The sequence below is a fragment of the Rhinolophus hipposideros genome (genome assembly GCF_964194185.1).
Source record: "Rhinolophus hipposideros genome assembly, chromosome: 20".
Classification (NCBI taxonomy): domain Eukaryota; kingdom Metazoa; phylum Chordata; class Mammalia; order Chiroptera; family Rhinolophidae; genus Rhinolophus; species Rhinolophus hipposideros.
Window position 1 is genome coordinate 22,280,821 of NC_138066.1, and position 14,275 is coordinate 22,295,095.

A 14,275-nucleotide genomic window follows, 5' to 3' on the forward strand; every position below is an offset into this window, starting at 1 on the left:
ATCTGTATTCTAGCATTATAGGATATGTGGGAGAAAAAAAGTGGTTAAAATGGTTCTTACCTTGAATAATATATGGTAAATGTAACATGTATTGGAAAACTTCCTGAGCCTGAGAATCTGTATGCTTAATAAAGAAAGAATATTATGGTTTTTAGAGAGCGGGGCTGTGATTATTTTATGAGGAAGCTAACATTATGGTAGGCTAAGTGTGTTTTAGGGAAAAAGAAAAAGAACCAGGTAACTTCTTTCAGCTTTTAATAGAGAAAATTCATGAACTATAATTTACCGTGTTTATTAGATAACGTGTTTCCTGGAAAATAAGACCTAGTCAGACAATGAGCTCTAATGCGTCTTTTGGAGCAAATATTAATATAAGACCCGGTCTTATTTTACCATAAGACCCGGTCTTACATAATATAAGACCGGGCATAATATAATATAATATAAAAGACTGGGTCTAATATAGTATAAGACCAGGTCTTATATTAATTTTTGCTCCAAAAGATGCATTAGAGCTGATTGTCCAGCTAGGTCTTATTTTCGAGGAAGCATGGTATTTGTGTGTGTTCTATGAGACCAAGCAAAAAGCAATGGCATTTTCCAACTTTATTAATATTAGCCTACTTTTGATTAGTATCCTAAATAGGCTACTTCAGAGTAAATGGTAGAGTTGTATAAAGGGCAAAATTTGCACACACATATTTAAAGTCAAGAACTGAAAGATTTATTTTTAAAGATTTTATTGGGGAAGGGGAACAGGACTTTATTGGGAAACAGTGTGTACTTCCGGGATTTTTCCAAGTCAAGTTGTCCTTTCAATCTTCGTTGTGGAGGGCACATCTCCGTTCCAGGTCCAGTTAGTTTCAGGGAGCACAGCCTACCATCCCCCATGGGAGTCGAACCAGCAACCTTGTGTTGAGAGCCTATGCTCCAATCAATTGAGCCATCTGGCCACCCGGGAGCTCAGCGGCAGCTCATTGACTTCATTCTAGTTGCAGAGGGTGCAGCTCACTGGCCCAATTGGGAATCAAACCTGCAGCCCCATTGCCCAGAGCTCGCACTCTGACTGAGCCACCTGTCCGCCCAAAGTTGAAAGATCTTGATTAGGCCGTATCCTTCTATGATACTATCATTTGTGAGCTTGTCTATTTTTTTCCTGCTCTTTTTTAAGCTCCGTCAGGGCTTGCTCATCTTTTCATCTTCCACTGTTGCTAGCACATTCTAACACACACACACACAAAATATTCTGTAAATATTTGGAGATTCAAGCTACATTGAAGGCAGAGAAGCAGCAGCATTTCAGCTGGGCCTCATTTGGAGGAAGAGAAAGAATTGAGAGATTGTCATAAAAGTGGGGAGACCTAGTGAACACCAGGGAACAGCAGGTAGGCCAGATGTGGCACTGAGTCGGGGGAGAAGACTATTGTGAAAGAAACCTGAAAAAGAAAGTTGTGCTAAAACTGGAGTGGTCCTTGAAAATAAACTAAGGAAATTCATTTGAAAGGGGAATCATTACATAGTTCAAACCTCAGGAATGGTTATCAGATGGTACTTTAGGAAGATGCACCTCACCTGTGCGGTATGAGCTGCTGGAGGTGGAGAGATCCATTGGGAAGACTCGTAGGAGTCCAGACCTCAGAAGTAAAGGCTGATCCAGATTACTAGTAGCAAAGGTAACTGAAAAGGAAGAATGAAGTAAGCGTGTGACAAGCAGAGCTCATTCTTGTGCTTTCACACAAGCACACCAGTAACAAACAGTGATTTTACCTTCAAAATCAAATTGACCACATCTTGCTGCCCACTTTTTTGCCCCAATTTTTCTCTCTTGTCAGTGTTTTACGTAGCTACTTGTCTGACTGGTCTTTCAAGCATGTTGATGTTAGTGGTCTAAACATTTCAGAGTCATATGAATGGTACATAGGTCACTAAGTAGTTTGGGTTGTTAAATAATTACTGGAATAAGTTATGTTCATCAGTAATGGTCTTAGTTTTTGTTTGTTTTCAAAGTAACCTTTATACATCTATACATCTATTGTCTATATGGTTGTCTTAGCGGGGACTTTGGGAAACTTGTAGTTCTGTGTCCTCATTTGACAGAGGGGAAATAGGATGAGGTGGTGAAGGGGATTGCATAGAGCTTCACAGTCACTCTGGCAGAGCTGGGAAAAGTGCATAACTCAAATTTCCAGTTTTTACTTAGCCACTAAGACATAGTGGTAACTGTAATCTTTAACACTGATTTTTTTTTTAAATTGGGGAACAGTGGGTTTTTCCAGGACCCATTAGCTCCATGTCAAGTTGTTGCTTTCAATCTAGTTGTGGAGGGCGCAGCTCCCTGGCCCATTTGGGAATCGAACTGGCGACCTTGGTGTTATGAGCACTGCATTCTAACCACTGAGCAACCAGCTGCCCAAGACTGATTTTGAAAACTCGCAACAGGTTGATTACTTAAATGCATTGCTCTAAGTTTATAAATCTTAGTACATGAATAACTTTTTAAAAAATTGAGTACTACCAAATTTCAACTTACAGTTTAAACATTTTATCCAGTTAATACATTACTTAGCTAATATATCTTGTGTGCAGATCAGAAAAGGTGTTTACTATTCAGGCCTCCCTTTGGCTGCAGGCCTACTTTTCTGCAGTAAACTTTGCTAATGGTTCAGATCCTCAACAAGGCTGTAAATAACACATAACCAGATAGATGTCAACTAGAACTTTGGAAACCTTACAATTAAAAAAAAATTTTTTTAACATTTTAGAACTAAAAGACTTCAAAATTTGGTTTTTAGTCTTTTTTCCTCGAAATAAGAGTGTCTTTCAGCACATAAAGTTGGCATACAATTCCTGAATTTCACTAGGCTCTCTAAAAACTTTCTAGGAAACCCCTTCATATTTTTGACTCCCAGATTAAGAGCGTTTCTCATTCAGATTTTTTTCTTCCTTGATTTGTCCCATTTTCTTTACCTCCTGTCTCAGAGAAAGAAATCCCTTTTCCTTTTCAAATAGATCCCTTTTGCTACCTTGCTATGTTAATCCCATTCCGTCAAAAACTTTGTTTTATCAAACAGTAAGTATATCTTTTTGTATCCTAAGTCTTTCTCCCTACAGGTCCGTTCCTCTTCCTCTTGAAACTGTTCGCCCAAAGACCACCATTTTCAAAAGCAATAATCTTTATTTATTAATCCTCATTCAGATCAGCTTTTCTACAGCATTAGACACTAGTTATGGCTTCCTTCTTCCTGAAATGTGGTCCTTCTTCATTTATAACTCAGTTATAACCATCTTCTTTGGTTTTTAATGACCATTCCCTATTCACTATAAGAATTCTCCAAGGCTGTCCTTTGTCTTACTATATATATGTATATATATGCACATTCCCTTGGCTGTTTTATCCACAACCAGAGCTTAATTTTTATTTTTTTAATATTTATTTACAAAAGCCTAGCTAGATTGACCTAGACCCTTCTCCTGAGCTTGCATTGCTTTTCTGATTGCCTGCTAGGTTGTGCCTCATGGACATGCTCCTACCACCTTTCTCTCCAACCTACTCACATCGGGTTCCTGTTTTCAATAAACAACATCAGCATCCTTGCAGTTGCTGAGGCTCAAAATCTCAGCATCATCTTCAGCTCTTTCTGCTTTTTCACTACTGTTCCCCATGCTGGCAGTTGCCGACTCCTATTGATTCTTCTTTTTAAATAACTTTCATTCACCTTTTCTTTTCCGTTCCTGCTCTCTGGTTATGGCCTTTTCATCTCTTATTAAGATTATTGTGATAGTTTCTTAGCTAGTTTTTTTTTTTTTTTAACTTTAAGTCTTCTCTGCCATACCCTGTTACCAGAGAAACCTAAAGCACATTTTTTATTATTTCACGGTCCTGTGTAAAACCTCCTAAGTCAGGGAAATGCAGATCCAAATCACAATGAGCTACCTACCACTTCACACCCATTAGGATAACTCATCAAAAAAAGCAGGAAGTAACACTTGTTGGTGAAGATGTGAAAAAAATGGTACCTTCGTGCATTGCTGGTGGGAATGGAAAATGATGCAGCTCCTATAGAAAACAGTTTGGCTGTTTCTCAAAAAGTAAGCATAAAATTACCATATGAACCAGCAATTCCACTGCTATATGTATCCAAAAGAACGAAAAGAAGGACTCAAACAGATACTTGTATACCAGTGTTCATAGCAGCATTATTCACAACAGCCAGAAGGTGGAAACAACCCAAATGTCCATTACAGATGAATGGATGAACAAAATGTGGTATATACATACAAGGGAGTATGATTCAGCCATTAAAAGGAAGGAAATGGTGACATGTTACAATGTGGATGAACCTTGAAAATGTTATGCTAAGTGGAAGAAGCCGATACAAAAGGACACGTATTGTATGATTCCACTTAATATGAGGTAGCTAGAATAGGCAAATTCATAGAGACAAAAAATGAAATAGTGACTACCAGGGGTTGGGAGGATGTAATTGGGAATTATTATTTAATGGGTACAGAGTTTCTATTTGGGATAATGAAAAACTTCTACAAATGGATCATGGTGATGGTTGTACAATATTGTGAATGTACTTAATGCCACTGAACGTTACACTTACAAATGGTTAAAATGGTAAAATTTTATGTACGTTTTACTACAATTTAAAAAAAAACCTCTCTGACAATTTCATATAATATTCCAAAATAAAATTAAACATTTTAAGACCCTCTGTAATCCGTTTACTTTTCTAATCCTGTATCTTAAATCATATCTCTGAACACATCTGCAGTTCTGGCCTCAGAGCTTTTGCTCAAGCTCTGATGTGCCTCTCTTAAGATTTAGCTCAAATTAGTCTTTTTCTTGAAATTAGTCTTTTTCTTCTCATCTCTATTAGTATTTTGGACCTCTCACTACATTTAGCACATTCTGGCTTATGTTAAAGTTATTTGCCTGCATCTGTGTCTTCAACGATACTGAGCTAATGCAGTCCTTTCATGTAATGGGCACTCAGTAAATGCTTATTGAATTGAATCTGACCCAGCCCTCTCATTTTGTGGACGGGGAAATTGGAATACAGGGAAGTCACACAGTGACAGAACCAGGACTAGTTTCAAGGTCTTCTGTCTTCTAGTTCAAAAAATGTCCCCTACACTAACATGCTGACTGTCTTTCGTCCTATGCATGAGCAGTCTGGATTAATGTCAGATAACTCAGTATTGCACTGGAGAATAAACACCACAGTTCTTGCATTTATATAAAAAAAAATCACATCTTTTATTTGAAACTTTGTGCGGATGAAGATCACAGTGTATTTTTCTTCTGTTTTCAGCTTCATGTTTCAAGTTGCAGGTGGAATGAGACCCCCTCAAGGTATGTGAAAGGTTAAGTTCTGAACTTTTTTATTTTTCACTATTACATTTCTGAACGTGGGTATTAACTAGGTAAAAAAGTTCTGTTGCTGCCAAATAGAGTAAAATTTTCCTATGGTCTTGAACCTGTATGACAGCTACTCTTAAAATTTCTCAAAAATTGTGTATAATAATTTGGGAAATAATAAGAAGCATTCCTCATATCTCCCAAATTTATTTAAACATTGTATTGACAGATTGTTATTCAACCTCAGAGATGAAGGAAACTTTCAGGACAAGAGTATTAAAGAACAAGTGACAAAAATGAAATGAGCTGTAATTCTCTGAATGACATTTTTTTCCTTCTGTCCAGTCTTCTCCTAGATTGTTTACTCAGTAGAGCAAGGGTTATATCTGCCTTGTGCTCGTCAGCGTGCTGATAGAAAATAAAAAGGTCTCTATAGATGTTTATTGAATGAATAAATGAACCTCTTTAGTTATTTAATACTTTCGTGTTTTCTCTATATGAATTTGGCCTTATTATAATAATCTACTTAAGAGGTCACATTTCCTGACTCAGTTTAACTATTTTAAGTCTCAGTTTTATTCCTCGCGGTTTCTCTTTCATGGTTTCAGACAGGCGACCACCAGTATCAATTCTCGCTTTGCTTTTAAGGAAACAGTAGTGAAGGGATATAATCTTGACTCATGCTGTTGTGCCACTGAAGAGTATGTCTGCCCTTCTCTTCTTTCTGCTCACTTCTCCCACTCCACTTTACCCCTCTCCTCGCCACACACCAAGCTGCTTCTGAAAACTGGCCCTTCTCACAAAGCCAGTGTTGATTGGTTATGGTAGACTTGCGAGAGAAACAGACTCCTAGGTCACTGACAGATGAAAGATAAAGAGCTGCACGGTGGCAGGTGGTCAGTGGCTCATACTGACTTTGTCTCCATTTATAATCAGTGATGGAGGTTGAGTTTCAGGTAAATTTTTCCAAGGGTCAGTTGTATTCTTTTCATTGTGCTCACATTTGTGCATTATTTAAGCTATCTGTAATTAGATGTGTCTCAGATTTAGATCAAATGGTTTCAGATCTTTTGTTCTTTAGGAAGGCATTAGAGAGTTATGTGTTCATTATCGTGGTTAATTTTTCATTTTTACAAGCTTTCAAGTAAAAATTATATGGAGTGAAAGAACATGACAAGAAGAGATCCCAAAAGGTTGCCTGCTATTTTTCCTTCTGGAATTTGGAATTGTTTTTGAGATTTTTTTTCTTTTTATAAAGTATGTTCGAGTGGACTTTTTAATTATTTGAAGGCTTTAAGTTATGCATGGATTATTTCTGAAAGCACACACAAGAAACCGGCAGCAAGAGTGGCCACAAGATCATGAGTGAGTGAACAGGAGACAGGAGAGGAATGAGACTTGTTTTTCACTTTTTGTACTTTTATGCCTTTAAATGTACCAAATACCTGAGTTACCCATTCAAGGATTAAATAAAATTAATTAAAATAAACAAAACTTTAGTTCCAAAGGGATAAGAGGAAAAACATGTTACCATGGTTATATGCAATCTGTGCTTTCTAGTTCTCCATGATACCCGAAGGCCTTTGCATTTGGTGTTCTTTGTCTGAAATACTCTTACCAAATTTCCACATGGCTTGCTCCCTTTCTTTCTTCAAGTCCTTGCTTTAAATGCTGCCCTATTGGTGAGACCCTTTCTGACTATGAAATAACAACCGCTTCTTTCCCTGGCTCTCCCTTTCCCCCTTAACCCTGCTTATTTGTTGCCTTATCTCTTATCATCCCTTGACATGCACTTACTTCTTATTATCTGTCTTCCCCAATTACTTTGTAAGTTCCATGAGGGCAAAGACCAGGTTTTGTTCCCTGTTGTATCCCTAGAATGGTGCTTGATGTGGAGTAGGCCCTCAGATACTTGAATAAATGAATGAATGAATAAATGAATAGATTGCCACTAATAAGTGTTAACCTATAGATGTGGATACCCATGCTTGTGCAATTAAATTATATATAAATAAGGAACCCACAAGATAAACATGGTATGCTTTACTAGACCTTTAGTTTTTTAAATCAAAATTTGATTAAAAGCTCCTTATGGTGGAACCAACATTGATGTAATATGTGGTGAAATGCAAAATTAGAATTGAATTTTGTGTTCAGGCTATTTAGGGATTTTGTTTTATTCACTGTTGTATGCACCAAGTATCTAGAACTGTGCCTAAAATATGGTAGACATTTAGTATTTATTAAATCCCCAAAGGGATGTATCTTCATTCTCCACCGCTTTTGGGTATACTTCATTGGAAAAGTTCGGGAGATACTATGCCCTAAATCATACTTTCAGCATAGTTTTCCTGCCATTTGCATTATATACTTAACATGTTGGAGACTGTTTTGTGCTAAATGTTATGCTAACTATTCATGTAAGGAAGGAGAAGAGGATTATCATTTCTTCAAGTGTATTAGGTATTAAACAGTTTTACAGATGAGAAACTGAGGCACCAAAGTGAAGCAAGTTGCTCAAGGTCCCAAAGCTAGTAAGTGACATTTCTCGTTGGCATCCAAAGTTCGTGCTCTTAACCACAATTGTATTAGTTATTTGCTGCTGCATAAAAACGTTAATCCAAAACTTAAAAAAATAAACATTTTATTATCTTACACTGTGTTTGTGGGTCAGGTATCTGGGAGTGGCTTCACTGGGTGGTTTTGGTTCAGGGCTGAAGAGATTGCATTGAGTGTCAGCCAGGGCTGCAGTCATCTAACAGGTCGATGGGGCTGGAAGATGTGCTTCCCACATGGCGTACTCACAGAGATGACAGGTCTGTGCTGCCTTGGTGGGAGGTTGCAGTTCCTTGCCACCTGCTCTCTCCATGGACCGCTGGAGTGTTCTTATGATGTGGCAGTGGCTTTCCCCAGAACAGATGATCCAAAAGAGTACAGAGGCTGCTGTTGTGATTTTTAATAACAAACCTGTCATTTCCACAATAGCCTGCCAGCCCTATTCAGTGTGGGAGGGAATGACAAGGGTATGAATACCAGAAGGCGGGGATCACTGAGGGTCATCGTAAAGGCCAAATAGTACTAGTAGGTCATACTATTAATTTTTCAAGTATGCACAAAAATCCTGTAGAACAGGTATTATTAGCTTCACTTCACAGAGGAAGTTTTGTAACTTGCCCAAGGTCACATAGGTAAGTAAATAATAGAGCTGGAACTCATCCTTAAGTCTGTCTTACTCCAGAACCTATGCTTTTTCCACTGTACTGGGCCATCTCCCAAGTAACAAGTCATTTAGGTACTTACGGTTTTAAGAAAATAACTTTAAAACACACTGGTTTGAATGATGCCTTTATGTTTTTTTAGCAGGTCTGATGCCGATGCAGCAACAAGGATTTCCTATGGTCTCTGTTATGCAGCCTAATATGCAAGGCATGATCGGAATGAATTACAGCTCTCAAATATCCCAAGGACCTATTGCTATGCAGGTACTTGCCTCTTTAGCTGATTGGTTACAAAGTTATTTGTTGTTATGAGAGCGACATATGTCGGACCTAGTATGAGGACCTACATACTAGGACCTTAATGTGGTATTTAGAAATAAGTGTAGTCTGCATCTTAGGTGGCTTCCTTCAAAATAAAATGAAGATATGTTCATAAAAGAGAGAAAAAACAAAAGATAAATCATTAAAGGAAAATCTGGTGACTTCTTTATATGACTACTGGCTTAGAAAAATTTTAGAACGACATCTTGGAAAATTTAGGGGCCTGATGTCATCAAGTGGCATTGTTAAAAGAATTAGCACTATTTTTAGGAAAGGAGCAGTGTCATTATTTGGAAGGCTCAGAGCCTTCTTGGTATTGTTATCTAATCCCCATAACAACTTTTTAAAGAGATGCTATCTCCATTTTTCTGATGAGGAAACAAGCTTTGTGAGGAGTCTCACAGAGCATAGTAGAAGAGCATAGTAGACCCAGATTTGAACCTAAGTTTTCGGTATGCTTATATTTAACCATAGTGTACCTTGAATTCTCTCTTAAGAGGATTGAGGAGCCATTGAATAGTTTAAAGCATAATAGTTTAAAACACAATTAGATTTGTATTTCAAAAAGATTGTTCTGACTGCTGATTGGAGAATGACTGGAGGCAGAGGGAGGAGCAAACGTGGATGTGAGGAGGATCATGAAAAGGCTGATGTACAGAGAGTAGGTGAGATGTTGGCTTAAATTAGGGTGGAAGCAGAGGGATGGAGACGTGGATGTTTTTGAGAAGTATTTAGGAAGTAAAATCTCTAGGGCTTGCTGAGTGTTTGGGTGTTGAAAATAAAGGAGAAGGCGCTATCAGATTGATTCCTCATTTTCTGCCTGAGCAACTAACTGATGGTGTCATTTACTCATAAAAGGAGATTGCTGGTACATGTTGTTGACTTTGAAGAATCCATGAAACATTCAAGTGGGGTTGTGCAGACAATTTAATTAGCTGAGCTCTGGTCATTTTTCACTCTAGGTAGAAAATTACAGATTTGAGAGTTATCCATACGTAGAAGGTAATTGATGCCATAGGGGTGAATTAGAACATCCAAGAACACTATTGATGGAGAAAATGGTCCAGGATAGAGCCTTCAGAATTTCAACATTTAAATCTGAGTGAGTTTCCAACACAGGGGATTGAAGACGAGCAGCCATGGAAGTGGGCAGGAGGAATTAAAGAAAAAAACATGAGTTCTGCTGTCAGACAGACACAAGTTCAAATCCCAGCTTTGCCACTTACCTGTAAAACGGGTGTAATAGTACCTTGCCAGTATGGTGGTAGAAAGGATTGAATGAAGGAATTAGATAAAGCACTTAGCATTGTACTTGGCACACAGTGAACAGGAAGCGGCAAGAAATTTTTATTTCTGATGTTAATATCAAGGATGGTTTTTCAAGTAGCACAACTTTATCTCATGTTCTGTTTTTAAAATTCATTTGTTTCCCTGCTTTCATTGACTCATAACCCTAATTTCTGGCTGAAACATTCTGTCTTGAATAATAGTAATAATCAGTAATAAAAATAAGCACCATTTGTTGTTTTTATACACTATATTCATTGTATCCATTATATCTCATAACTCTGTAAGGTTAGTAATGTTTATTCCCATTTTGTAGATAAGAAAACTGCAGTCACAGAATGTCAGTGACCTGTTCGATATCCTACAACTTGTTTCGAAAACTTAAACCAAGGCTATCTTATATTTCAGAGCCTGGGTTCTTAACTACCAGTGTTCCCCCAAAATTCAGTCATTTGAGTATCACCCTCATAATTTTTGCCATGTATATTGTAATTAACATTTTAATTGATTACGTTTTTGACAAATTTAAAAAGAATCTTTATATTGCTAAAGTAAATAGAAAATCTTCATTTGTTATAAACAAAGGGTAACCAAAAAAATGCAGTGATTCAAAATAATATTAACCAAATTCTAGCTAGATACTATTACTTATTGGAGTTTATAAACCTTGTGTTTACTTTCTGTTAAAAAAAAACACGTGGAGGGGGGAATATGTCTAAGTTTAACCTACAAATGATTTGGCAGAAGAAAAAAAACATGTATGTGTAGAGACAGAGCAAAGAGGGCAAGATGTTACTATTATACCATTTTTCCAAATTTTCTATAACTTTTACATTTTAGAAAGGGAGGGATCAGATTAAAAATCAATAACATTTAAAACAGGACATAAAAGGGAATCTGAATGAGAGTTGCAGGAGAATTAAAGAGAATTTTCCTACTTTGGTGCTGAACATGAGTCTCTGCATAACTAGTATGATCAGAGATAAGGAGCAATGTCATTATTATTAAGTACAGCCTAAGGTGAGCTTCTTCCATTTGCATCTCTGTATCTTTATAAATTATCTTCTACAGCTATGATATCCATTTAAACCAAGTAACACAATAAACTGAATCCAGGAGTCAGATCTTTGAATGGCTGTATCAAAGTTACATTATTTAAAAAAAAAATATATATATATATATATATATATATATATTTACAAATAAGCCAGAACAAAGTTTTTCTACTGTAAATATTGTAAATGCCATATATTTCATTTTTACTTCATTATTTAAAATTTTATTTCTGTGTGTTTATCATGTATACATTATTATAGTGTAGTAGCACATGTGTATAATTTATAAATAAGTAATATTGGGAGTTTATAATTAGAATTTAAGTTGAAATTATTGTCATGTTGAAGTCATTTAAGCAAATAAAACTTCCATGTTGTATGTAAAGATATAGGAAAACTTCCAGAATCATTCTTCATTCATTTCTAGTGGGAGGAAAATAAGAATAAATTGAACTTCTGTAGGTCTTAAATTCGTGTTACTCTGCTTTCACTAGGTTATGCTGTAGAAACAACAATCCCCAAATCTCAGTGACTTACAAATACAAAGGTTGATTTCTCATTTGTGGTAAATGTCCTTTATGGGCTGACTCAGCTCCCCGTTCTCTTTCTCCTGAGGAAATCCTAGGACAATCCAGACTCTTGGCATAGGGAAAAGATGGCCAAACCCTGTGGTGTCTTTTAAAGCTTTTTCTCGGTGGTAGCATTTATCAGTCACTTCTGCATTAACATGGATGAGCCAATGGCACAACTTTATCAAAACATTTTTAGTTAAACCTTGTGTTTTGAGATAACTGTATATTCACATATATGTAAGAAGTAATACAACGATCCCTTACCTAGTTCCTGCAATGGTAGCAACGTGCAGAACTATGGTATAATATCACAACAAGGATATTGACATTGATACAGTGGAGATACAGAACATTCATCACCCCAGAGATCCCCTCATGTTGCCATTTTATAGCCACACTCACTTCCCCCTCCCCACTGCACACTTCTCCAACCCTTGGCAATCACTATTGTTGTTCCCCATCTCAATATATTGTGATTTCAAGAATGTTATCTAAATTGCATGACTAACCTTTTTGGGATGGCTTTTATTGCTCGGCATAATTCCTGTGAGAGTCGTCCAGCTTGTTGCATGTATCAGTATTATCACTGACCAGTACTCCATGACATGGATATACCAGTTTGTTTACCCATTCACTCACTGAAGGACGTCTGGGCTGTTGCTAGTTTTGGGTTATGATGAACAGAGTCTTGTGTGAACATAAGCCTGCTTTTCTCTGGAATAAATGCCCAAGAGTGCAATTGATGAGTGGAGTGGTGGTTGGATGTTTAGTTTTTAAACTGCCAAACTGTTTTCCAGAGGGGTTGGACCATTATATTCCCACCAGCAGTATGTGAGTGATCCGGTTTCTCTGTATCCTTGCTAGCATTTGGTGGTGGTGGTATTTTTTATTTTAGCCACTCTGATAGGTGTGTTGTAATGTCTCACTGTGATTTTTAAGTTGTATTTCCCCAAGGGCTAATGTCAAAAATTCAGAGAGCTTTACTTGATATGAGTATTTTATTGAGTGAGAAACAAACTGTTCCCAAACAGGGAGACAACCCAAAAGTTGTGAGAGGGTTGGCTTTCAGCAATTTCGGCTCAGTTTATAAAGCTGAGTAAGTTGTTGTCTATTGTGATTATTTTTTATTGTGATTGGTTGCTAGAAATTTACATTCCTTTTCATTGCATAAGCTTATCTCTTGGTAGCTGATTGCTGACATGAAGAAAGCTTATGTTTTGTTTAAGGTCAGAGTTAGTATTTCAGGGAAATCAGGACAGTGTTACATTTTGATTATGTGACTCTAAGTGTTTGGTCTTGGGGTATATTCAAACTGTGGCCTCCATTTTTTTTTTTTTTTTATTTAAACCTTCGTGATGTTGAACATCTTGTCATATCCTTATTTGTCATCGTTACATTCTCTTTGGAGAAATACATTTTCTTGCCTTTTGTCCATTTTCTAATTAGAATTTTTGGTATTTAACTTGAGTTTTGAGAGTTCTTTATATGTTCTGTGTACTAGTCCTTTGTTGGATGTGGTTTGCAAATCTTTTCTCCCAGTCTGTAGTAGTCTCAGTCTGTTCAGGCTGCTATAACAAAATACCAGAGATTGGATATCTTATAAACAACAAAAATTTACTTCTCACAGTTTTCGAGGCTGGAAATCCACGATCAGCGTGCCAGCATAGTTGGGTGAGGGCCCCCTTTCAGGTCACAGGCACTTGTAGTTGCATCCTCACTTCCGGGAAGATACACGGGTGCTCTGTGGGGTCTCTATGTGAGCACTAATCCCATTCATGAGGGCTCCACCCTCATGACCTGATCATCTCCCAAAGACACTTTCTACTAATACCATCCTCGCCTTTGGGGGTTAGGATTTCAACACATGAACAGGGAGGCACAAACATTCAGACCATAGACCTTGTCTTTTCATCCTCTTAACAGGGTCCTCCTCAGAGAAAAAGTTGATGAAATCCAGTTCATCAATTTTTTCTTTTATGTAACATGCATTGGTATGAGTGTGAGAGTTCTTTGTCTCTCCCTGGATTCTGAAGACTTTTCTACTAGTTTTATACTTTTACATTTAAGTTCATGATACATTTTGAGTTAATTTTTGTATAAAGGTGAGGTTTGTATTTTGCCTATGGATGTCCAGTTGCACCAGTTAACATTTGTTGAAAAGGCTCTTCTTTCTCCCTTGAAGTGCTTTTGTATTTTTGTTGAAAATCAAGTGTACACGTTCGTGTGGATGTTTTCTAGATTCTGTGTTTTGTTCCATTTAAATTATAAAAAATGACAGCAGGTTTGAGGAAAAAGAAATTGCAGAATTGAAAACTATGGTAAACAAAAGAAGAACTCTACGGATGAGTTTAACAGCTTTAGAAATGACCAAAGAAAGAATTAGTGAGCTGAAGATAGGTAGGTCATGAGAAACTGTCTAGAATACAGTGCGACAAGATGAAAAGATGGAAAATA

At 37.0% G+C, this 14,275-nt stretch overlaps 1 protein-coding gene across 17 annotated transcripts in view; it reads left to right on the top strand.

Moving 5' to 3' along the window:
* SYNRG (synergin gamma) overlaps positions 1–14,275 on the top strand; it is a 65,472-nt gene that overhangs the window by 1,686 nt on the left and 49,511 nt on the right. For 13 of the 17 annotated variants that reach the window (XM_081029217.1, XM_081029215.1, XM_081029220.1 and 10 more), the window contains exons 2-3: positions 5,322–5,362; positions 8,729–8,850. In XM_081029217.1, the coding sequence (XP_080885343.1) occupies positions 5,322–5,362; positions 8,729–8,850 (163 nt within the window). The remainder of the gene's footprint in view (positions 1–5,321; positions 5,363–8,728; positions 8,851–14,275) is intronic. The other 4 variants (XM_081029208.1, XM_081029219.1, XM_081029213.1 and 1 more) reach the window with 1 other exon arrangement.